General features: G+C 37.2%; 1 protein-coding gene across 1 annotated transcript in view; it reads right to left on the bottom strand.

The window, feature by feature from the left end:
- The window catches only part of LOC149083212 (aquaporin AQPAe.a-like), a 75,492-nt gene that overhangs the window by 24,110 nt on the left and 25,441 nt on the right, over nucleotides 1-25,941 (bottom strand). The window contains exon 2 of the mRNA XM_089236408.1: nucleotides 10,713-10,926. Within this exon, the coding sequence (XP_089092534.1) occupies nucleotides 10,713-10,926 (214 nt within the window). The remainder of the gene's footprint in view (nucleotides 1-10,712; nucleotides 10,927-25,941) is intronic.

Below are 25,941 nucleotides of genomic sequence, written 5' to 3'. Positions count from 1 at the left end.
TAGATAGTCGTTGTGCGGTCGTTTGAGCATCGTGCTGATGATTTATCATCATGAGGATCCAGGCTCGAATCCCGTTTCGGCATATTGGTGATCGGCTGAAGTTAGTTTCCTGCGGTTTCCAACTTCAAGGCGCGAATGCGAGCCCGTCTACCATTTGAATAAGTCTCTCCGCAGAGAGCAGGTGCACCTTTAACACGATACTTACACAACATGAAAATTCAAGCGCATTCACCATCGTTACTTCAAGGTAAGGGCGCGGTATCCCAGGTCGATAAGATACTCGCCTAAAGTACCAGAAGATGTTTAGAGGTGTCGCAACTTCGATACCCGGTTCATCCTTGTCAGAAAACTTTCCTGACACAGGGGTACAACAGAAACGGCGACATGACCGCAGAAAAAATTGCTACCGCAGGGAATCCCGCATCGAGGGGTTAGCGCACCAACCTCTCGATGAGTATAAAAACAAGCCTGCCGTTCGGAATCGGCAATAAATTGTAGGCCCCGGTCTAATTAGCCCTCGTGTGAAGAAAATTACCGTGGTGCGACAAAAATGATCAAATGATCAAATTATTTCAAGATAAGGAAAACAGATGGCAGCAATAGCAAGATTACGAAACAAGCACACCTCTGGCAACATAAATAAGTCAGGGCCAACGCATACACTCATAACACACATTCCGACATGAACCAATTAGAAATTCCGCTGAGGAATGTGTACGAGGTGTATGTATGGTCAAGTAACAGTAATGTAGATGGCAACACTGAAAAATCAGTCACAACACTAGATACGCACTCAGACTGTTAGGTACACACACCTACACTTCCAGCACAACTCACTAGGTAGTAAATTGCCCATATATGGTGATAGACCTGAGTTGTGCTCGGTTTGAAAGAAAAGGTTAAGTAACAGCAATATCCTTAAATGGAAAAATTGGATTTTCGATTTTTCGAGGTCTCAAACCGAAGGCAATTCAGACAACGTTATATTTGTACACAGGGCCGCATAATAAGGGAGGGCAGGGAGTCTGGAGCCCCGCGTGCTGTACCAGGTAGGGCGCGGAGCTTAGTCTTTTTTCGTTAACAGGCATGGAAAGGGGAGGAGGAATGACAAGTAGATACTATAGCCCCGGGTGATAGAGAAAGTTTTCGTTTTTAGTTGCGGCCCTGTTTCCACAGACTTAAGATAATAATATACTGTGGGTGTTTCGGAAATTTAAGCTGGGGATAAACGAAATACGTTAGTTGGCAAAAAAAAAGAGAAACTGAAAGAGCTCAAAACATATTTCGGGGATTATTATTTCCCGAAACCTGAAGATGAGGAGCAATTTTCTGAGCGGCTAAAATTATCGGTTGCCCACACACACAAAAAAGAAGTAGTAAACGGAATTGATGGCTCTTCTCCCAAATCGGTGCAAGAGCGAAACTCAAATAATGACGACGAAATTCCTCAACCGATGTCGGTTCTCTCTGGGAGAAGAAGATAACATTCTATTACCACTTTTTCTCGTCTTCCCTCCATAAAAGTATTTACGTGCAAAGAAGAAGAATCCTTATTCGAAGCTATTCTACTACAGCGGACGGGAATCTGAAGAAAGTATCGTTGCAGTCGGACTGGAAGAGATCCGACAACGGGATAAGTTTGGTGACATTTCTCCAGGAATCTTAACTCCCCCCCCCCCCTTTCCCGATCATAAAAAATGAATAATGCACTCCCGTCGTGAGGATCCACGTTGGAACCCTGTTGGCGGCACAGTAGTGGTCGGTTGAAGTTGGTTTTCTTACGGGGTTTTCCAACTTAGAGGAATAAATTCGAGCTGGGCAGGTCTAGTACGTAGGCAGACATTCAACACGACACTTACATAACACGAAAATCCCGGTATCTAAAATTTTCACTTCAGATTACGAAAAACAGATGGCTGCACTATCACAAATCACTCATAACTCTGACAGCATAAATATGTTGAGGCCACATATGTATATTCAACGTACACGTTCCGACCGTGTGCCGATACGTGTGCCAACCACAGAGTAAGAATAATACTTATATCTTTAGTCTATGGTGCCAACATACACGTGTACCGATTCGTTATGAATTCCTCGTAGGAATCTATATTTGGTCAAGTTGTAGTAGTATCCCTTTATAGTCCCGTTTATCAAAAAAGTATCTCTACAGAGAAGAAGGCAGATCCCACATGGCCTCTAGATCATTTTAATTTTGATTACGTTTTTCCTTTTATATGTTTTTCCTATAAATGTTACAAAATTTATTATAAACTTAAGCATTGCTAAAAATATTCACGCTATGAACATAATTTTTCTAGTCTTTTACATACTTTTTGTATTACTACTGTAGTTTTCACATTCAAAAATAGTATGCACATTTTACACACTCTTTTTCAAGTTTTTTTTTTCAAATCTTGGCCTTGTCGATTAAAGCCGGCTAGTCAAGTTTCTGTCTCCAACATAAGAACAAGGAAAACAGTTTTCAGATTTATCTCTGATACTCCAAGTACAGATCGTTCAAATTTGTTGCCAGAAGCCTGTACGTGAAGGGGGGGGGGGGGTCAAAAAGAAATTGAAGAGTAAAAATGAACATTAAGTGACAAAGGGGAAATGTTGGGAAATCGCAAAAAAATGTTTTTGTAGCCCGTAGGGACGTTCACATTTGCGACCTCTTTACACGATTTTCGAACCACTTGGTGACCACCAGGAACTTTCCGCGTTGACAACATTATAAACTTGAAGCATTGCTAATTTTTCAAATTAACGTGAAAAACGGTGTTTAAATATTTTTTGGGGCACTTACAGGGTTTACCATATTCACCCGTCAATCATCCGATATTAAAACATTTTTCTGTTCATGATATGCAGCTATTCTTTCTTTGACTAGAGCAGGAATTCTTAAACTTTTTCAGCCGCTACCCAAAATCAACAACACGATCAACTTCGCGACCCATAGGTCTAATTTTTATTTAAAAGTTATGATTATAAATGTTTTTGATCGACAAAATGTTTTGTTTTCAAAGTCAATGAAACCAGTCCATACCTTATCAATAAAAGCCTGAGCCCAGGGGCCTTAAATTATCGAAAGCTTTAACTATAATTCTGAAATTATTTTTTTGTATTAATTCTCTCATTAATTTTCAATTATTTATCATTAACTCTTGAATAATGCATTTTTCCATTAATTTTTTTTAGTGCGTTCATTTCTTTCTTTGTTGTATAAATATTTTTCAGCCAGTGGCATCTTAACGCACAGGCCCACCTGGGCACGGCCTCGTGATTATGAGATTTGGCACTACGGCTGTCGAAAGCAAATGCAGATATCTCTCGATCTTCGAGGTTTCGCTTTTCGTGATTTCGCTATAACGCGATTATCGAAAGTTGATTTTAGGAATTCCAACCAGCAAAATTCAGCTTGGAGTTTAATCCTGGAAATGGACTTGCAAATTGAAGATATATAACATAGTTAAATCCTTTGAAGAAGAAATACGTTGAATTTGACTGATATGATAGTTCTTCATAAAGAAGGCTTATGATACCAGGCTCTTCAGGAAAGAAAACATCCACACTCACTACAATCAATCGGAATTAGTGAAGACAGAAAAAGTATTGAGAGAGAGGATTTAATTCATTCCCATTTTGCCTAATATTAAGTTATTAGGTTTATATTATTATATTAATTATTAATATTATTTATTAAGTTATAATTGATAAGTTTGAATAATTTAAAACATATTTTAAAAAAGTTTCCTTTGCTGTTGGATTCAATTTTTTTGATACCCCCCCCCCCCCCACCTCCCATCCTTATCTTTATATTAAATTCAACTCGCTTTACACGATTTCGTCTTACGTGACCATTTTGCGGAATCAATTAATCGCGTAAAGCAGGAAAATAGAATAGAATAGAATATTTATTTCTTGTGGTTCGATACCACTCGAAAAGCAATCACGTGACAAAACTTCGAAACCATTTACAACGCACATTCATAAATTTCACATATTAGATCGATTACATGTATACAGTAGATACAAATGATTAATATACAAAGAGAATACAAATCACATAAGTATGCTCCGACTCTACCAAGTACATGGACCAGTGACGCACATTACGCAAATCAAGTCCCTCACAATTCAAATAAATTTACAACATCCGCCAGAAAGAAAAAAATTTTCATAATTAGTTTCGTAGAACTTAAGAAATTCTGTCATTGTTTGTGATTGGTCATTTAAGTCAAAATATTTTAATCTATAGTAGTTATAAGATTGACAGTGAAGGAAAATGTGTTCCCAAGTTGCCAGAGCATTTGCATTACAAAACGTACATGGCATTGATGGAAAAATAGTCACAGTATTACCACCGATGTACATTCTGTCTAATCCTAGCCGTAATTGTGCATAAATGCTCTTAAATTTTACATTTTTATGGCATAATAAGTATTTATCAACTCCAAAAGCTTGTTTAAGGATTTTATACTGAGGAAAGCTAGTTTGGGATTCAAAAAATGCATGAATAATCATATTGTATACTTTGGTCGCGAGAGATCTGGAGTATTTGTGGGATGTATTTGACGAATATAGTGGGGTCGTGGATGTCCTTCATAAAATTAATTCCGCATTCATCAAAAAGCGTAAAGCAGTGGTTCTAAAAGTGTGCGTCGTGCGTAACTCTGGAACGTCTCCAACCTTTGTCAGAGGTGTCACGGTGAGGTGGCGATATTGGTGTATGCCTGTTTGATGCTTTTGAGGGTTTTTACTAGACTATTTCGGGGAGACGCGGATGAACGTTTAACAGGGCAAGGGATCTAGTCACGAGTGACAAAAGTTTGAGAACCACTGGTGTAAAGTGAAGGACGCCTGTATGTATATTGATGGGCAGGCAATTTCAGGCTAAGTAGAGACCCCAGATCATCATTCTGCCCTTACATCACTCAGCCCATGGTGCTGTTACGACGGCCGTTTTTTCCTGTGCATTCTGCAATAATGTTAAGCGTTTTGGAGTGCTTATGACTTCTCCCCAAAAACAATGTGCTTATAAAATAATGGATTACAAGAGGCCTAGAAAAATGTCCGGATTCCAGCCTAGGCTACCGAAATCGTTTGGACTCCTCTGAAACCAGTGGCACAACAAATATATTCATTACAGGATTGTAAGATCGTAAAGTAGATTCTTACGACACATCTCAGGAGTCCCTGTGACCCACGGGTTAAGAACCCCCTAGGCCAAAGTCATCTCCTTCACAATAAGTTTCTCGACGCATTTTTCTGGTGTTCCACATGCGTCGCAAGTTCAATTCAAGAATTTCATTTATCATGTTTCCTAAGCCTGTTGCGAATGAAATGCGCGTCACAGGTAGGTTCGGAACGAAAGGGTAAAATAAAAAGGGAGAAGTCGTGAGAAAATTATGATAGCATTGAATGAGCGTTATATTATTATTTTGTCGATACGAGAGCATCCATTGCTTTGTCTGAGGACAGGAGTAAACATGCGAAAGAGAGGAATTAATGCAATGGCGAAAATCGATTGACCCAGTTCTTACTGCATTCAGGTGTGTAAGTCAAGTTCCATGTCTGTCTGTTAGTGTGGGCGTCTGTGTAAGACGCCTCCCACTCGGTGTCCGCACAAGATTAGAAAGCAAGCAGTCAAGAGCAATTTCTGTTTAAAATTGGTACCGTACCTGGAGCTCACTGACCGAACAACGTTCCCGACAAATCCGAGAAATTCATTCTATGAGAATCAGTTACAGTGAAACCTCGCTACAACGATACTCAATTTTACGCTGCATCCCTGTACAACGATATTTTATCAAATCTTCTTTGGTGTCGCCTATAGTCTAATACTGAACGATATCCAAAAATATCTTTTCATATTTCGCCAGAAAAATATCCTTCAATATATTTTTAAACTCATCATAATTATATTTTAGTTCTTCCGAGGACGTTTAATAATATCGGTATTTGGTATCACCTGATCACCAAGAGTGTAGATGAAGTTTTCGATATTTGATACTTTCTGTATGATACATCAACGTGTATTGCGATAAACCTCTTTGCAGGGGGCAATACATCTAACCCATTAGTTGATAAACTAATCAATTAGAGTTTTTGTGGCGAATAAATACTCAAAAGTTTTCTGGTACCAATAACATCGTCGATTTAGAAAAGATGCCAACAGCAGGAATTTGAGTTACGTAATTTAACGCAGAATATCGTTATATCGAGGTTTCACTGTATTAACAATTTACTTACATAGCGCTGCTTTTCATTCTCATCAAATTTTCTTTATTTCAAACTGGAAAATCACTTTGCGTTGTTAACGATCATTTATGTCGATTTTTCATCGGCAACGAACCAACAAAAAAATGGTGTTTATTCGTACTTTGAAGACGAAGCACTCGTAAAATATACGCGAATCGATCGATAAAAGGAGCAAAGAGGAACACCGCACGAGTTCAAGTCCAAGATTGCAGAAGTAAGTCGCTGGTTGTGGCGAGGATTTGTTGCAGCAGAATTCATTTTCGACATCATCGTTTGTATTGGTGCAGTTTGACATTGTTTATGGTGCGCACATTTGTGTAATATGTGTCCACACACATACAGGAGACAGCGAACTAAAAGAGAAACTTATTGTTTGCCGTATCGTGTCTCCTTACTTTTCGGTAATTTGCAGATTCGAAAGGACGATCATTTCCAAACGGAACGATCGTCACGTGTTTCTCTTATTCACGTATACACAAATTGCTTATCATTATCGCTCCCCCTTACTAAGAGACAGTTATTGGAGACACTACATTATTCATTCTTGTTCTCTAACACACAACAACGCCGTCCTTCGCCCACATTAACGTAAAACTGATCATAAGACTTACAAAATTACTAGATCCTTTCTGTATACGATTTTCAGAACATATATTCGATGTTTTTTTTCCCTTCAATTCACGCCACAGCCATAACACATTTTGGAGCACCGAAAGTATACTAACTCTCAATAAAAAAAAAATAGCTAGTAGTATAGATGTTATTATGCATACTTTCCAAACATTTTGGTAAGTTTGATAAATTTCCCTAAATTAATCACTTTTACCGGCGATTATGCATAATACCCAAGCGTCAGGTCGTTGGTAAACATGATAAATCGCACTATATGATATACACTATACATGATAATTCATACATGTATTATATTGTTGTATGGGGCTATGATTATAAAATTTGTTATCGTCATATCGGGGTGATCGTGAAAGATGTTATCATTATATCGGGGTCCGACCATATACATCACACATACTAGATTCATTTGTATATATATATTTTTCATATTTATCAGATTCATCAATTACACTATATATATGTATAGGATATTATGCATAATCACAAATTTAAACTCGCATAAATTTCAAGTTTATCAAATTTACCAACGACGCTTGTGCGTGTGGGACTTCTGCATATTCGCCGGTAAAAGTGATAAATTCATCAACCTTACCAAGACGATTGGTAAGTATACATAATAACTGGTTATTATGTATAATGACCAATTTATCGCATTCCCCTAACATATATATTGTACTGAGAGAGAGAGAGAGTGAGAAAACAATTCGAGACTTTTTTTATATGAATAATCTTGTGACCTATTGAACTCGACAAAGCCGAAATCACCAGTGTACGTATTCACACGGACGAGTATATAAAAGGCATTTTTTTTTCAATCATAACCATTGTAGGCATAAGGTATTTTTCTTGCGACAATCCCAGCTGAAACTTGAAAACACTGTAATATTGTTGAATAGGATCTTTTAATTTTATAAATTGTGCATTCATTCATTCATTCTTCTACATTTTGGTGATTGGTTACCTCTTTTAATTATTCCGAAATTACGACGATGATTCTGAAATTATTTCCTTCTCAATATGTCTTTAAACTATATTTTTTGAATAAATCAAAAAATTAATTCTTTCAATAAATCTTGAAATTATTTCTTTCTATAATTAAAAAAACATATTTCTTTATAATTATGAAATTATTTTTCAGCAATTGTACACAATTATTTTTACTAGTTACGAAATAATTGCTATCGACTAATTTAGAAATCATTCCTTTTATCGATTCTTAAGTTATTTTATTTATAAAATTCTCTTTTCAAAAATTAGTTCTTCCAGTGATTCTGGGATTATTCTTCTACAATAGCTAGAAAATATATTAAAATTTACATAACAGCTGAAGAATACATTAGAAATTTTCCAGAATACAATAGAAATTTTAGCAATTACGAAATAATTTCAATAATTCTAAAACTACTTCTTTCATTATAATTTTAAAATAATTTATTTCTAAAATTCTGCATCTTTTTTTTCAGCAATTCTGTAATTAGGTATGCCTTTTTAAATGTCGAATTTCCGTCCTGAATTATATAAAATTAAATTAGAGTATAATATGAAATCAGGGGCCCCTCCTTTTCAACCCAAACAGTTGGTCCCCATGACCTTCTGAGCTTATTTATTGAGGACGACCGTGGTAATGTATCAAATTCACGGCAAAAATCTCAGAGGGCTGCATGTGGCCTACGGACATGCGTTGAAAACCCCTGGCTTAAAGAGTGAAATTTCTGGCCTCTCTGGTCCAGAGGCATGAGACCTCCCTGTTCACCCCTAGTTGCGGCCCAAAATGATCAAAGTTCGGCATTTGTATAGCAGCGAGAAATCCCGCAATGCTTATATTCTGCGATGGTAAATTTTAAATTTTCTTGCATTCAAAAAAAAAAGGAATAGAATTTCGGGACTACGACAGGCCTGTCATTTAGGGGGGGGGGGAGCGCAGGCTTTTGAAAATACACTAAAAATTGTATATATATACATAACATGTGCCTTGCCCCCCCCCCCCCCCCCCCCGGAAAAAGTTGAAATGCCGGCCCTGGACTACGATATTCACACGAGCTCACAGCATTTTTTCCCCCCATTTTTTCAGCTGCGAACTAGTAGGAAACAAGGATTGCAGTTCAGCAATCTTATAAATATGCATTTTGTTGGTTAAAAAATCGCTAAAAATCGCGAAATAAAAGACGAATAAGGGAATATCACGTAGAGGTAAAAAGAATCTTAGCTGTCTACATAAATCTTTCCAACTCGGCCATTTCGATCAACTAAGACATTCTAGGATGCTACTAACGAATCCTACTAAGAGCCGAGCTTTTCTATGTCCTTATAGTAATGTCCTATGTCCTATTAAAAAGATCTTGCGTTTAGTATTTGAACGTCCAAGGTTAATCACGACGAATGTCAAGTAACAATCTTGTTAACATCAGCGACGCTATATTTGATTCATGTCAAATACCGCTGCTAATCGAATCTTTGAATGTTTCTCACGACGTGTCGTTATTATTATTATTCCACGCTTTTCTCGCGTTGAGCAAATAAAAGATGAAAGAAGAACATTCCCATCAACCAACATACATTGCGATTATTTTGTTTCGTTTACTCGTCATGCCCGGACTAATCCATAAACCACATAAATAAATAAATCTGAAACTATTCAAAAAATTGCGAAATAAAGTCTAAAATGGTGAATTTGAAAGAACGAAGTTCATAGTGAAATAAATACTGTTTTCCGTCATTCAATTATTTCAAGAATAAGCCCCCACAGCTTTCTCGAATGAGCGAAGATGACGTCCGATGCTATGTAAGAGAAATTCTTTAGCATGAACACAACATGTATGATGGCGAAATGAGAAAAACTGAAAAAAATAATCAGAATGAAACAAAAAATAATCGAAATGTCGATTTGTGGAAACTCCCTTATCCAGCTACTTTCAGCAAGTAACTTAAATTACAGCTCACTGTTATATCGTCGATATCTTTCTGAATTTTTGCGACATTCAAATGGAGTTTTTTTACGTAAGTTGTACAATATATCTGGCAACCAAATTATGAAAAATAAAATGTATATTTCCAGCGCATGCGTAATTAAAAATCATTTACTTAAAATGCTCACATCTTTTCGAATACTGAACTGTTGCATTTTGAATTCCTTTACAGCGTGCCTCATGTATAGTATTGAATTTTCTGTAAATTTCGTAAAAATTGGTTGAAAACTCCGCTTGTTATAAGTTAAAAACATGCGATGAAAATTGAAATTTTTTTATAAGAAACACACAGTTGCTTTTTTTATGAAAATTCATATGCTAAATATTTCACAAAGCAAGTAAAATACTCTGTGAAAGTTACAAATTATTTGCAGCTTCTTGTGATCCTTTTGTGTTGATCAAAAACGTATTTTTTTTTTGTCAATTTTCTAAAAGTATTCGTGATCGAATCTGCCCTGAAAAGTGTGAGTTCAGATATTATGCTTACGTACCTGAAATTACAGAACAGTGTGACGCCATAGCTAATTTGCTTAAGAACTATCAGGTGGTCATAATAAAGTGGCCATCAGTCAGTGTATAGCAAAAAAAAAAAAACCACTTTCCAAGTTATTTTGTTATCTCTGGACTCCACACGATGTCCTGCATAATGTAAATTGCGTACAGAGGCATTTACAGAGGGGTAAGTGGTGGTGCTAAGCGTTAAAGTTCAAACGAACAGTAAATTTGAACGATCAAAAACATAAAATTAGGAAGGGTGGCGCGGTCTAAATATCCCGCAGGTGGTAAAAGCATAAACCCACCCACTTCTGCATGAGTATTTGATACGAGCGAAAAGAATAGGATAAAACTTACCGCGACGACGGAGCAAGCGAGATACGCTATGCCGACAGCGATGGATTCGCTGCCGAGAGATCTTCGGTTCGGATCCGAAGCAGCATACACCGTGAAGACGACTACGAAGGTCAGGACGAGCTCCAGGCACGCCGCTTGCCATAAACCTAAAGATTCGTGAACTTCGGTCAGTCCTATGCTGTAGTTGCCGTGTGTCGTACCCGACGCCGTCAATCTAAGAAAAGTACGTCGAAGAAACAACGTCAATAATACAGTGTTTCGTTTTCCATGCATTTTTAAAAAAGCATTTTCTATTATTTTCTTAATTCATGCATAGAAAGGCCTGCAGCCCTGGGGCCCGGAACGATTCTCATCATTTTTCTGTTTTTCACGTTATAAGTTCACTAAAAAGGGGCCCGTGAAAAGTTTGAGCCTGGGGGGGGGGGGGGCACCTGCTCCAGGATGTAGGGGGGCCATGCTGTGGGTCCCACCTTGACTGTTTTGGGATAGAGAAGGAAGATTGAAATAGACTATGAACACCGCCACCATCTCAACTGTAAAAATAAACTATGGAATTTTCATTATTTCATTGTCATAGGCTCACTGAATATTGATTTTGATCAATTTTCGTTTGTTTTCTTCATTTTAAACTCCTCTATTCCATTTTCACTCGACTACTTCATATAAACTCCTCCCCCCCACCAATATCGGTTTTTTTTAATAATACCTTTTTTTGACATAATATTTAATTTTAAATGTCATACATTTTTCATTGCGACGACAAGAACCAAAATTTTATAAAAATATGCATTTCTATCATCTTTCTAATAAGAATAATAAAATAAAGTTATAGAAAAAAATGGTATTCTCTGTAATTCTCCCGCACTTTCTGTACATTTAATTTACTCATACAGTGAAGTCAATTTAGATCGTTGTTTCGAATTTCACAATCTTATGGTATGATGCATCGTTTCTCAACCTTTGTGAGCCCAAGGACCAGTAAAATGTCTTTTGCACTTGTGTCAATCGCAAATGGCATTTAAATGTGAAATGAAATTTTTAGTAGCTCTCTTTTTTTATTCTCCGTATATCGGCAATTTCTCAGCGATTTCACTGACACACACAGTCGATGATTTTGCCTACTTTTGGCATTATTTTTTGATTAAAATCGACTATGTCCCGTATTTTGTCGTATTTAAAAATCCCATTTTTTCTTTATCAAATATGGTCACTTAATCATGATGATTGTATTTTTCGTGGTACTATATTTTTGTTTATTGCGATTTGCAACAGCATTTATCCCCCTCCCCACCTTTGCAATTTTAGCAATAACCCGTATTCGTGATCGCATTTTCTTCCATGAGATATTGTTACTTAGTATGAGAGTGTAATTTTTATTTGGACCCACAAGGATACTACTAATATCAGTTACAAGAACTGAATAATTTTTCATTCAATTAGAATTAATTATGAAGTATGACTCCGGACGAACTGTGCCCATCATCGCGGAACATAGATTGAGAAAAGCTGTGTTAATGGGTGTCACGACCGCTGAAGTCGATTTTAAAGTGGCTTCAAAAATTGTTTTCATTTAATTGCAAATCAAATGGGAAAAAATTTCGTGTCGATCGGCTAATTTGTTCTTCCAAAATAAAAGGAAGAAATAATGAATTATGTATCAATTCATTACCTCTTTCATTAATTTATAAATATAGTGTAAATCTCAAGTGTGTGCTCATCCTTTAAGAAAGTGCGAGTAGCTTCATTCGTTTGATAACGAGTCGCAGGCCACTTAAGTGATCTGCAACACCACCACAGGTTGGAAATGTGACTCATGCTACTCAATTGCTCTGGAGTTATACCGCGGGTCACTTCAGTGATGTGAGAAATATGCAAGTGCTTTAGAACTGTGCCGCAGATCACTCAAGCGATCTGTAAATAAGCCGTAGGTGACGAGTGATCTGGAAATATGCCGCGGGTCCCTCAAGTGATGTGAGAAATGTGCGGCGGGCTGTGGATCTGGTCACCCGAGTGATCTGGAAATATGCGGCTCAGTTCATTTTCTCAAAATTAGGTTGAGTTCGCAAGAAAACGTCAAATGATTCTGAGGGTCACATTTGGCTCGCGGGTGATGGGTTGAGCAATAAATGTTATACAAGATAAAACACTTTCTAAACGCGATTTCCTCAGATTGCAATTTTAATGCTCATCTGTAACATTAAAAATAAATCTACCGCAACAAAATTTCTGAAATTTTGTAGGAATTATTTATACGCCATTTGTTCGTAAAATGAACCTCGAACTTGAATAAATCTGACTATTCATTAATTTATTTATTTATTTTTATTTATTTATTTACATCCATAAAAGACTGATTGCACTTACATTGCAGGGAAGGAAGAAAAAAAAGCACGATAAAAATCAAAAGAAAAGGAGCAAATAATACATGCATGGGGGGAAAGGAATTAAAATGGGAATCCCATCAAGAAACTCGAAATGTCAAAGCTTGACAGTCGTTTACAAAATAACGCGTACGTCGGTGTACAAACGAGATCGGATGGAAGTCTATTCCAAGCTCTGCCAACCCGACAATCCAAATGAAGGTTACTTCTTGCAAATGGATTACGTATGCGCAGCTGGTGACTTCTGGTGCGAGAGTTCATAAACTTTGTAATCGATGAAAGTGCCGATGTATAGGTTAGACCATAGACAATTTTATGCAGCAGTCTCAAGTCGTTAATCAGTCTACGCCATTATAGAGAACGTTTCCCCCAAGAGTTGCAGTCGTTCAGGATACGAGAGGTCCAGGAAACTAGGCAGGCACTTCGTGAAATTCTTTTGGATTTTTTCAATTTGCTAATTGTTTAATATAAAATTTTACAAATTTTTAAAATTTGGAAAATAATTCAAAAAGTCATTGCTAAATTCAAAAGGTGAATTGCTAAATCGGAGGTTCGTTTTACTAACACATGTCGAATAAACCTTTCTTCAAAATTTTTCACTTTTTTCGGTGCAGTGCAAGTTTGTTTTTATCTTACGGAAACTCAAAAACTGCAATCTGAGAAAATCGTGTTCGCGAAAAGTATTTTTTTCTTGTATGCATTAACACTATAATTGATAGTGTTATACTTTATAGTATTGTTACTATAATTTCTTTTATTTTAAGTAAGGGATGGGAATCGATTAAAATTTTTAACTGGTTAAATCAAAAAATTTGAATTGATTAATTGAATATTTTCAAACGCTATTCATTCGTAGCAAATGCAGTGTTAGTAACTAAATAATGTTAATTGATACTATGAAAACCTATTCTATTCGTTTCACACATCTATCCACTGAATGGATGCAAATAAATATAGAAATAGATTAAGATATAAAGGCCGCTCGCTTGAAGCTATTTAATATTGTTCCCTCTTTGCCAGAAAAAAGAATGCGCAAATTTCTAGGACTTATAAAAACGACTTTTGAATGTTTATTTTACCCATGTTAAGAAGTTGTTCTCCTAAATTTGTACATTCATGTATCTGGTATAAGTGACAATATATATATGTCGAACATACTTATCATATCCTGGAATTTCTTAACTTGGATCTTGTCTTTTTTTTTTCAAACCAGTAGTTTTAGAAATCATCACCAGGTTTCGTTGAATCGATTTGTGTTTCCTCATGTCGAAATATTTGATCAAAATATTGATTCAAATATTTTTAAATACGCTCACTTATCTGAAATGTTATGTATAGAAACATAATTTAAGACATTTAATCGGTTTTGTCAAATAAATCAAGTTAAATTATGAACTTTTAATCAAAATGTTAATCGAATTTTGATCGGATTGATCAGCTCAAATAAAATTTTTAACTGCGATTGATAATTGATCGATTAACCGACTTAATTAATTGATTAATCAGATCAGCCATAATTTTAAGCAAATAAATTAACCGATCGACACGAAATTTATTGCATTTGATTTTCAATTGAATGGAATATTTTTTAAAGCACTTTTGACAAACCAACTTCAGAAACTCGTGACGCTCTTCAAGTTAAAAAATGATGAAGAAGCCTGTTGATGAAGAAGCATTCTCCACGAACAACGACATTTTAGAGGGCGAATGGGTGGTCGTGGATGAGGTAGAGGGGGATAGTGATAGGGGTTTAATCATCGGCGATTCTATGGTTAGGGAACTTGGGAACCGAGTGTGTAGGGATTTTCGGGGTTTCGAGCGCTGTTGTCTTCCTGGGGGGAAGATTGGCAACGTTCGAGACGTTTTTCATCGCCGAAAGTTGCCCTTGCGGGTGATTCTGTGGGTGGGAACAAATCAGGTAGGAGCGAATATTAGTGAGTCTCTGTCAGAATACCGGGATTTACTATTATCCGCTAGGGAGGGGGGTTCAGATGTGGCAGTGATTCCAGTGCTGCCAAGGGGTAGTAGGGGATATAGGAGTAGGATCCACCAATTCAATATAGGCCTGAAGGACATTTGCTCCTCACTTGGGGTCACGTTCTTGGAGCTTCCCGCATTTACCGATAGGTGGCTTCGTTCGGATGGGATCCATCTAAATAAGAGAGGGGTCTGGGAGGTTTACGATAGTCTTAGGTCAGGTTTTTTACTCCCAGACCACGTAGTCGGGAATGCGGGTTAGTTAATGATAATCACAACAGTACTGACGGGGAATTACCCACCTCTGACTTGGATGGCTTCTCGATTGACAACAAACCACCGGGCAAATTAAAATGTGTGTTAATAAATGCCAGGAGCTTGGGTAACAAGAAAGATTTTTTAGAAACTATGATAGTTGTGGAGGACTTGGATCTTATAGCCATTACAGAATCTTGGGCAAACGATGGGGATGAATCTTTCTTACACATCTCCGGATACGATACTTTTTTGAGAAATAGATCTGATAGGAAAGGGGGTGGAGTGTTGATATACGTGAAATCATGTTTGAAGGCTAGAGAGTGTAACGTGCAGAGAAGTGATATTGAAACCATATGGGTTGAACTTGAGAACAAAAGACGTCATAAGCTTATTGTTGGGGTTTGTTACAATCCACCGAATAGGGATCAAAACTATATCGCCAAAATGCATGATGAAATTTCCTACATGTGTAAGCGAAAGAGGGTTCTCATACTAGGGGATTTCAATTACCCGGGTATTGATTGGGAGAACCTTTCATCTGGAAATCAGTATGAAAGAGACTTTCTTAAGTTGGTGCTCGAAAATTTTTTGTATCAGCATGTATCAGAAGCCACTAGGGGTACTGCTATTTTGGATTTAGTTCTTACTAGTTCTGAGGATCTAGTTGAACATGTTTCGGTGGGGGAAGAGTTTTCTTCCAGTGATCATCGTATCGTCAGATTTCACTGTAACTTTTCCTCGGGTAAGGTTGATAACAAAAGACTGGTTCCTTGTTTTCGGAGAACTAACTTTGATGTTTTGCGAAGAAGGTTAGCGGAAGTTTTCAAAGACCGGTTGGAATCAGTAGGGGTGGTAAGTCAATGGGAAGAATTTAGTACGAAGCTGTCCTCTGTTTTGCACGACGTCATACCCTTTGTTCGAAAAAAGCGTGTTTGTACATCACACCCTCTATGGTTCACGGATAGCGTGCGGAACCTTTATCTTGAAAAGAAAAGAGCATTCAGAGAGTATAAAAGTGGACGAGGTGACCTATCATTGTTTACTGATAAAAGAAGACTGTTGAAGAAAGCGATAAGGGATAGTAAAAAGCAAGTTGAATCTAGGTTGGCAGATAACATTGGCTCTGACCCAAAATCATTTTTTCGATACGTCAATAATGGATGTAAGGGGACAGTTGGCCCCCTCTCGATAGGAGGCTCAAAAGTAGAGAGCAATGTAGGCATGTGTAGTGCTTTCAATGACTTTTTCGCGTCGGTTTTTAATGGAGATAATGATATTCGATATACGGGTGTTGCATGGAGTAATAAAACCCTCAACGATATTCAAGTAGAAGACGTGGAGGTCCTAAATCTTCTAAGAAATGTATGTGCAAGCAAAGCACCAGGACCAGATGATATCTATCCCAGGGTTCTCAGGGAAGGTGCTAATGAATTGTTGGGGCCAGTCGCACAGATATACAGGAGTAGTGTTGCTGAGGGTATCGTCCCGAGAGATTGGAAACTGGCTAACGTTGTTCAGATATTTAAGAAGGGTAGTAGAGAAGTGGTGTCTAATTATCGTCCAGTGAGTTTGACGAGCTCCCTCTCGAAAATTTTGGAAATTATCATCAAAAGGCAGTTTGTGAAGTGGATAGACGAGAATAATGTATTGTCGGATAATCAGCATGGGTTCAGGAAGGGGAAGTCATGTGTAACTAACCTCCTTTGCTTCTATGATTACGTGACTAAGGCTTTGGGTAAGAGCAAAAATGTCGACGTTGTTTACCTTGATTTCCAGAAGGCATTCGATCGGGTCCAACATGGCAAACTCTTGAAGCGTTTACACGAGATTGGAATAGGGGGCAACTTGCTGAATTGGATAGAATCGTGGTTAAGAGATAGGTCGCAACGAGTTATGGTGAACGGGGAATTCTCTGGTTGGACAGACGTCACAAGTGGAGTTCCTCAGGGAAGTGTCCTTGGCCCCATACTTTTTTCACTTTTTATCGACAAACTCGATCAGGGTATCGATGGAATTACTAGCAAATTCGCAGATGATGTGAAGCTAATGGGGGTAATCGGAAATGAAAGCGATAGGGAGTTGCTCCAGACCAACTTAAACAAGATTGCAGCATGGGCAAATGAATGGAGCATGACGTTTAGCGTAGATAAGTGCATGGTCGCTCATTTTGGTTCGAACAACCCACGGTTCTCTTACGAGTTGAATGGTGTCACTATCCCGGATGCAACTAGAGTCACCGATTTGGGAATTCTCATTGACGAGCGACTTAAGTTTTCTGAACATTGTTCAGCGGTTGTCAAAAAATCGAATAGAATGCTTGGTCTCATTTTCAAAAAGGTCTCTTCGCGTTCTCCTAAAGTCATTCTTCCGCTTTTTCGAGGCTTAGTTCGTCCTGGACTGGAGTATGCTGTAAGGTTTTGGAGACCATACCTACAGAGGGACATAGACTTGGTTGAAGGGGTGCAGAGAAGAGCTACGCGTGTCCTTATTGGCACACAGGGCTTGAGTTATGAAGAAAGACTTCATTTTTTGAATATGTTTACATTGGATGAACGCAGGTGTCGAGGAGATATGATCGAAGTGTTCAAAATTTTCAATGGGATGGATAGGATGGACCATGAACTTTTAGTACACCGCCAATCGACTGCTTTTACAAGGGGACACCAGTATCGATTGGTGAGGGACAATGCAAGGTTATGGTGTCGCAGGGAATTTTTCTCCAATAGGGTTGTTAATAAATGGAATAGCTTACCCCCGGAGGTAGTAAATTGTAACACAATTGACACGTTTAAAAAGAAATACGATAAACATGTTGGGGTAAATCGAGAAGCTATCCATTCTTAGAATAAGACAACCATAAGTATTCTTTATGGGCATTGTATAATATTTTATCATGTGTATATATTGTTTGTAATTTGTGTTAATTGCATTTTTAATTGGGTTGCTGTATTTTTGAAACATATGACAACCATATTTTTATGGGCATCTTTTTATCAGCCACCTCGTTGGGCATTTTGCCTGTTGTGGCGTTGTATTTGTATTTGTATTTGTATTTGTATGAAGCTTACGAAAATTATCAATGATTATGCATAATTACCGACCGCAATTTTCGTACGTTTGATAAATTTTGTTTTGCTTCGAAACCACACACACACCAGCAGTTGCATATATTCTATGTGTGCGTTTTGTGTGTGTCTGAGGTGGAAGAATGAAAAACAACAGATGTAATGAGATGAGAGAGGTGGAAAGGTGAAAGTATATAAAACTCATTATGATGGGGGAGGGGGAAGGAAAAAAATGCGCATTTTATTCAGAAAGCTAAGAAGAAAAATGAGGGAAGACTGCGCATATTTTGCGGTGTAACAAAGAAAAGAAAAATATCCGAACAATGTGGCCGAATTCCTCTTCTTTCGAACAGTTTCGCGGATGCATACAGTGCATAAATGGCTTCGGGGCACACGAGCAAGATAAAGCATGGACGCGACACACAGCGGTTTGAGAAACATACAAATTTTATTTATTTTTGCTTCGGCTTCACGTCATTATCGGTAGATTTTCTATTTTTTTTTTTTTTTCGTTCAAAGACTTGGAAGAATGTGGTTTAATCGATTAAACATGTTGCTGCTGTGACTGCTCCATTCACTCGTTTAAAAATGAAAAATATTTCTTTACGGTATGGTCAATATAAAATAAAATACAGGGGTAGATTTTCCTTTAAATTTCCTCGAACAAGGTTGAAAATTTCGTAGTTCACTGTACCGTACTACTACTGTATTAATATATTGAATAGCGTAAATGGTGATTACAATTTTAGTTAATAATTATGAACTAAAATTTTCAAGTAAAAATCGAAACGGTAACTGACATATAGTAGCGGGGAGGGGGGAGGGGGTCTATCACAGAAACTAAAATTTTGATGACGCTCGTATGCATATTGAATAAGGAAAATAAGTCTTTTCATATCCGAAATAAAAGGCAGGTCAGAGAATGCATTTCTCAATCTTAATACAGGATATACAGAAAAACTGGCTAATTTTGTAGAGATACTGATTTTTGGAAAAATTTCATCTCTACTGCTACCGGGACTTGAACCCGGTCCCTCAATCGTAGACCTTAAATTTTCTAGCTTTGCATACGTGCAAAAGGTCTTTTAAACGTTCATTACTGCAGCCAGTTCGAAGATAAAAATTCAGAACAGTCTTTGCATATAAAGTGAGGTGATATTCTTTCCTTTTCATATTTTGAATTTGCTATTAGATATACCAATTAAAACGACAGCAACTCTTTGTTTGTTGCAGGGCATTATGTGGCTGTGATTTTGTTTATTTGTTAAAATGTTTTGCGTGTTTGCATTTCTTTTTTTCTTTACCCTAAAGATTGCAATCCGATTTTTTTTTACTATAAATTGAATCACAAAGAAGGTAATTATATATTTGGAAAGAAATATTACTTTAATGCATTTTTTATGTGCGATTTTTGAGGTTCTATACGGCAACTTTAAGGACCTGTATAAAAAAGCAGTACAATTCGAAATATATATATTTTTTAAATTATTTTTTCGGCTTTCAATACGTGTAAACTATGAAAAAAATTGAGCATTTTAAGGGTCAAAGGTCAATTGCACACACAATTTTAGAGGTTACGAATAGGAAAATATTTCATGATATAAAAGTTATTGATTCCGCTTAAATTGATTTTATTCAAAAAATGGGAAATTTAAATTCACGTTCATTGGGAATGCATTAAAAGGTTAAGGACCACTGCGTACTAGACCAGTTGTTTCCAACCTTGCTACGCGTACTCCGAAGGGTACGAGACTAACTATTCGTGGGTACGTCGAAAATGATCAGCCATGGCAGACAAAACAAAATAAACCAGGGCAGAACATTAGTTATGGAACAATAAACAGCAATTACGGGGGCCTGATACACATCTCAATAGGTACGCACAACTCGCAAGCATTTCAAGGAATCACACTACTTGCACGCACTTCTTGGGATACACAAGTTTCCTATATTTATTTCAAAAGGAACCAAAACCTCCCACGAATTACTAGGGCTAAGCACGTCTTCTAAGCATTTCTAAGAGGTACTTTGATTATCAAAAAAGTTTGGAAACCACTGTGTTAGAGGATTAGTACTAATACTAAACCGAACATCCAACTCGTAAACATGCCATTATGGTATTTCTAACGAACTCGTACGTGTCGGGACGTGTTGTGTTTGTGTGTGTATGCTTCATCTCATCAACCGTTCGTCATTGAAGAATGGTTTCGGTTTAAAAATTTCTCAAAGTGTGTTCAAAAATCACCCTGTGCCAGTTTTAAGAGAGAACAAAAGTATGTAACAAAATAAAAAATCTAAATTTTTGTATGGATGCCCTGTCCTAAAAACCCAATGAGAAAGTTGTTGCCCTGTCTCTTATGAGGATAACAAAAAAGATTTCACATTTCTAAACGGGATATTCGTTGACATTTCAATTCAAAAATTGGGAAAGAGCAGCATAAATGAGCATTGAAAGGAGCATTGCCCGTTAATTTATGCCGCTCTCTTTTCAAACTTTTCTTAGATTTTTTAATTCAAATATATATAACATATCACTTGGAAACGTGAAATTATTTCTTTTCAATTTTTTTTTATTTGAAACCCAACTTTCTCTTATTGGGTTTGTGTGTCCGTATACAAATTGAGATTTTTTATTTTACTGCATATTGTACTTTCGATCTCAAAACTGGTAAAGGACAACTTTTGAACATACAGTATTTTGAGCATTTTTCTACGACGCTTGATGGGATAAAGGCCGAATTAGGACTTACCGGACATCCCGTATATTGTACCGCCTGGAATCAATGAGTGAAGAACAACAAAACTTTGCCTGCTATGGCCTTTGTGTTTGTAAGTTGTATTTAATTCATTGAAACCTTTTCCCAAATTTTGAAAAATATTAAAAAAACTGGTTTTTTTTAGTTTACTTTTTGAATTTATTAAAACCAAAATTTAATATTAACAGAAAAATAAAAGGAACGAGGTCGAGACCTTGGTGACTCTGTAGGAAATTTAACATACATCGGGGGAAATGGCGCATCAGTTATAGATTATGGCATTTGCCACGCTGATCTCTATGCATCAGTGCAAAATTTCAAAGTTTTAGACAACCACGATTCTGACCATTTCCCTATCTCCCTCTTGTGATTAACAAAGTCTTGAAACAAAAACGACGAAAATTATTTGTTTTTTTCGTCGATTAAAAGTCCGCTTTCGATACGATTAATCAGTAGTTGTTATAGAAAAGACTCCTTATAGCTGGTGTAAGTTATAAATTCGTCAATGCCTTAACATCTTTGTACCATAACGTGCGCGGTAATGTTATCACTGTGAGAGTCGGGTCTTTCCCCCCCCCCCCCCAATTTCCTATTGATAATGGTTAAAAACAGGGATGCATTTTAAGTCCCGTACTATTTAATTTATTTATAAATGATCTAATCACCGATATTTTTGTAATTCAAATGCGGTAATGAATGAATGAACGCCAGGCTCTCTGCCACCGGACTTATCCCGTTGCCGAGATCTCTTCCAGCCCAGCTTCGTGGCAGAGTCTGGAACAAAGTGAGTGCACCCAACAGTCTGAGTGTGTAGCTAATGTTGTGTCTGATATTTCAGTGCTGCCATCTATACTTCAAATTATGAGTGAAGTGTAATGGTTAAATATTTGTAACGTTGTAGGCCTGTTGCTCTCTGTGGTGACACTTTTTAACGGGGAGATCGGCTCGCATTCGCGCCTTGAAGTTGGGAGCCACAGAAAAACAACTTCAACCGACCACCACTGTGGCGCCCGAACCCTCGCAATGCGAGTCCGTCACTATGACCAATCGACCACCACAGCGGCTATTCAAATGCGGCAGGTGTTTCGATCTTAGATGTAGAGATCAAAATACTTGTTTACGCAGATGATATAGTTTAATGACCTCGGATTCTATGGTCGGTCTTCAAAAAATGATTAGACATTTAGAAAATTTTGCGATGCTCAATTTGATGCAGGTTAATTTGTCTAAATCCAAGATAGTTCTCTTCCGTAGAGGCCACAAGCTCCCCAAAAATTATTAGTTGTTTTATAGGGGAAACGAAATTGAGATCGTTAATGAATATATTTATCTTGATGTACTTTTTTATCACGATGGCTCGTTTATAAGAAACATGTTGATAAATCTAAAGTGATCGCTATTAATCGTGTTAACACACTTCGTCGTACACAGTCCATGAAATATCTTACCAGATTTCGTGATAAATTCAGACTGTTTGAAGCTGTGATTCAAACTGTCTGAATTCAGTCGGCTGTTTTATATGGCTGTGAAATTTGGGGTCTGGATAATCATGATTTGGAGGCTGTGCATCTGAGATTTTCAAAAGCATGTTACTCTCTTCCGTGCTGCACCCTGCCATATTTAATTTGCACATAATTTGGACGATTACCCTTAATTTTCACTATACTCAAAAGATCAGTCTTGGATGAATAGACAGGATACAGTAGTTAGCTCCTCAAAAAAGTAATGCTTTGAAAATTTGCATCAAATACAGTCTGTACCAGGATGATGTCACTCTCCGCTACCATACGATGGTTTTTAACAACTGGCTGTTGCGAAGATATATTTCGGAAAGAGAGAAAATTCAACTGCCCCTGCGGGGAATCGAACCCACGTCCTTTCACTTTCCGGGTCAACGCCCTAGACCACTAGACTACGAAGGCACAGAATCTCTCAATCTTTAAGTGTCAATTTTAAGTCGCCATGTGGTGGCAACGTCAGCAGTTGTGAGCTTGGCCTGAGTCTGGTCCGGCCGTCCATGTATGGTCCCTTTCAGTGTACACGAGCTCCAAGGAAAGATTGAGAGATTCTGTGCCTCTGTAGTCTAGTGCGTTCACCCAGAAAGTGAAAGGACGTCGGTTCGATTCCCCACCGGGGCAGTTGAATTTTCTTTCTTTCCGAAATATATCTTTGCAACAGCCAGTTGTTAAAAACCTTTGTAACAAAACAAAGTCTGGAACAAAAAATTGGATGGGGTGAGAGAATTCATTCACACTCTATGAGGAATATAACATTGAATTTCCCCTGCGACATTATAATCTTGAATGGATCTCGCCCCGATCTCGAAACTATAGTTTGTCGTTTTGGGGATTCACTTATATATATATATATATATATATATAAAGCAAATTTAACCCATATTTGAAATATCTGGATATTATTTTTTTTTCCAAAGTTTTACTTGAATTCTGTATACAGTTTTCGCTATATCAGAAATTTACTATATGCAAGACTGAATTTGATTTGCAACTGTAATCGCTTTAGAGATTCTTGTATTTTTTGTTGCAAACACGTAGTATACGATTTTTTACGGTTTTTTTTCTCTTGTGAATCATTGCAGGGAATAAGATTGTTCAATATTCAAATCTCGATTTCAGAGGAGGCATATTTTTCTTCTTTGTGTGTACTCACCTTTGTAATTTTTTTTTTCCTCTCTTCGATGTTGCCTTGAAACTATGTATTTATTTGTAATGTAAATTTTTGTACAAATTCTGGGGCTCCGGCCTAAACGAATAAATTACTATTATAAATATTAACAGTAGCCGAGAAAAAGAATTAAGTAATAAATAAAATGGCTTATGAAAATTAATTAATATAGATAATTAATGTGATTAATTACAGAAAAATAACGAATAGAAACTGATTATGCGAGAGGGTGAGAGAAGGTAAGTTTCATTATAATTGGGGGGGGGGGGGGGTGAGTAGGAAAAAAAGCCAAGAACTACTGCCCTAAGGTATTTATGTTGTCAGAGTAATGTTATTTTCTTGTTATATTGGTGCTGCCATCTGTGACAGATGATCTGTCTTCTATATTTGGAAAAGAAAATGACGAATGTCTGAATTTTCATCTTATTTAGCTACCGTATTGGAGATATGTGTTCTGCGGAGAGCCTTATTTTAATGGAAGATCACAGAGGTAGCCAATTAGTACATTAGATAACGTCGTAAGTTATCGAGTTGTATTTGCTTTCACTTTTTTTTCTAACTATAGGAATATTTTTATTTGCAATTAAAACTTCCCACATCAGTGAATGATGAATACAGTACCATTACAATATCTGCAGTAATATTTCTTCTTCCCCCCCCCCCCCCATCGCAATCCCTGATATCTAGAGAAAGGTAATTTTGTGGCACGTCCTTCTCCCAAAAGTCACGTGTTTGGCAGTCATCTAAAAATTCGGTTTACGTGCGAAAAAGAACTTTTGTTTCCTCCCTTCTCTTCATCTATGTACATTCCTGCCAGAAATGGCATCTGAGCATTGGTAGAGAAACAAATAACGTGCGATCTGAACGAGCAAACAAAGAAACAGATTTAAAACACGCTACAACGTATAACACGTTTTCTCATATTGCACACGTGCCGTATTCCGCCGACGATGACAAGATGACGTCCTTCGAGAAGCCATCCAACATATTATGCATCATGTAACGGAAAACTACACGGTCTTTTTCTAGTCCAATTGGACTCTCTGAAACAATTTCGTTTCGTAAATTAAAAAAATGATCTGATGAGGAAGTTTCCGTTCTTTGCCAATGCGGCGTTCAAGATAGTGATTCGAATTTCCTCACATGAATGCATTTTTCAAATAAGTTAGTTATCCAGTCTTACTTTTGGTGCACAGCCACGTTTTTACTGCACCTACTCTTCTTTAGTCATTCAAGTGACTAGTCACAATTAATCATCCCAAATATATGTATCATTTGCACATTTTGTGATTTCACGTTTTATATAGTTTATACAGCGTACTTTATATAGCGTATATGTTTCAGAAAGGACTCCCTAAATTTGAAATGACATAATTTGGAAAGAATGGAATTTAGAAAGATTATGGCCTTGTTCTCTCTCTCTCTCTTTCTGTCTGTGAGGCATACGCATTCATTGCAGTAGGGATATTGCATGAAAATTTTCAGGCATCTGCCATTTTCAATTTAAAATGGCAGCACCAGCGTAACACGAAGCAAGCGTAACTCTAATAACATAAATACGTTAAGGACCATATATACACACAAGTTCCTGCATGTACCGATTCGTTTTAGGAATTTTTATGAGGAATATTTACGAGGTGCATGTACGATTAAGGTAGCAGTAGCAGAGACACTGCAGTAAAGTGGCTTCCACTCTTCACTTATGTCATGTCATTGCTAAGCAAGGCGACCATGTGGAATCTGTCGTTTCGTGATCGGACCCTTGTTAGCGAAGAAAAATGTCACACTCTGTTTAGAAGACATCGCGTCGAGACTAGTGTCATCTGTTAGCCAAAGTTGCAACTAACTCTACAAACTGGCGGAATGGAAATTCCAGGCCTGCCAATTAATCAAGCTACTTATTTCATTTTCCTATCTATCACTGTTTTCTAGTTATTCTAAAATTACATGGAGTCCTTTCAAAAACACGCCCGAACTTTCTGAAAATCAGGAACAATTATTTTATTGTTTGAAAATTATTTTCAACATTAATACAATTATTCGCAATCTAATCAATATAAGACGTGTTCTAACGTTGATTCCACGGAAAACGTCATGAAATAAATGA

This window comes from Pholcus phalangioides, unplaced genomic scaffold, assembly GCF_987345545.1.
Source record: "Pholcus phalangioides strain wild (caught in Gottingen) unplaced genomic scaffold, Ppha-v1.0 ptg000009l_1, whole genome shotgun sequence".
NCBI classification, from domain to species: Eukaryota; Metazoa; Arthropoda; class Arachnida; order Araneae; family Pholcidae; genus Pholcus; species Pholcus phalangioides.
This window is presented reverse-complemented; position numbering and strand designations above follow the sequence as displayed.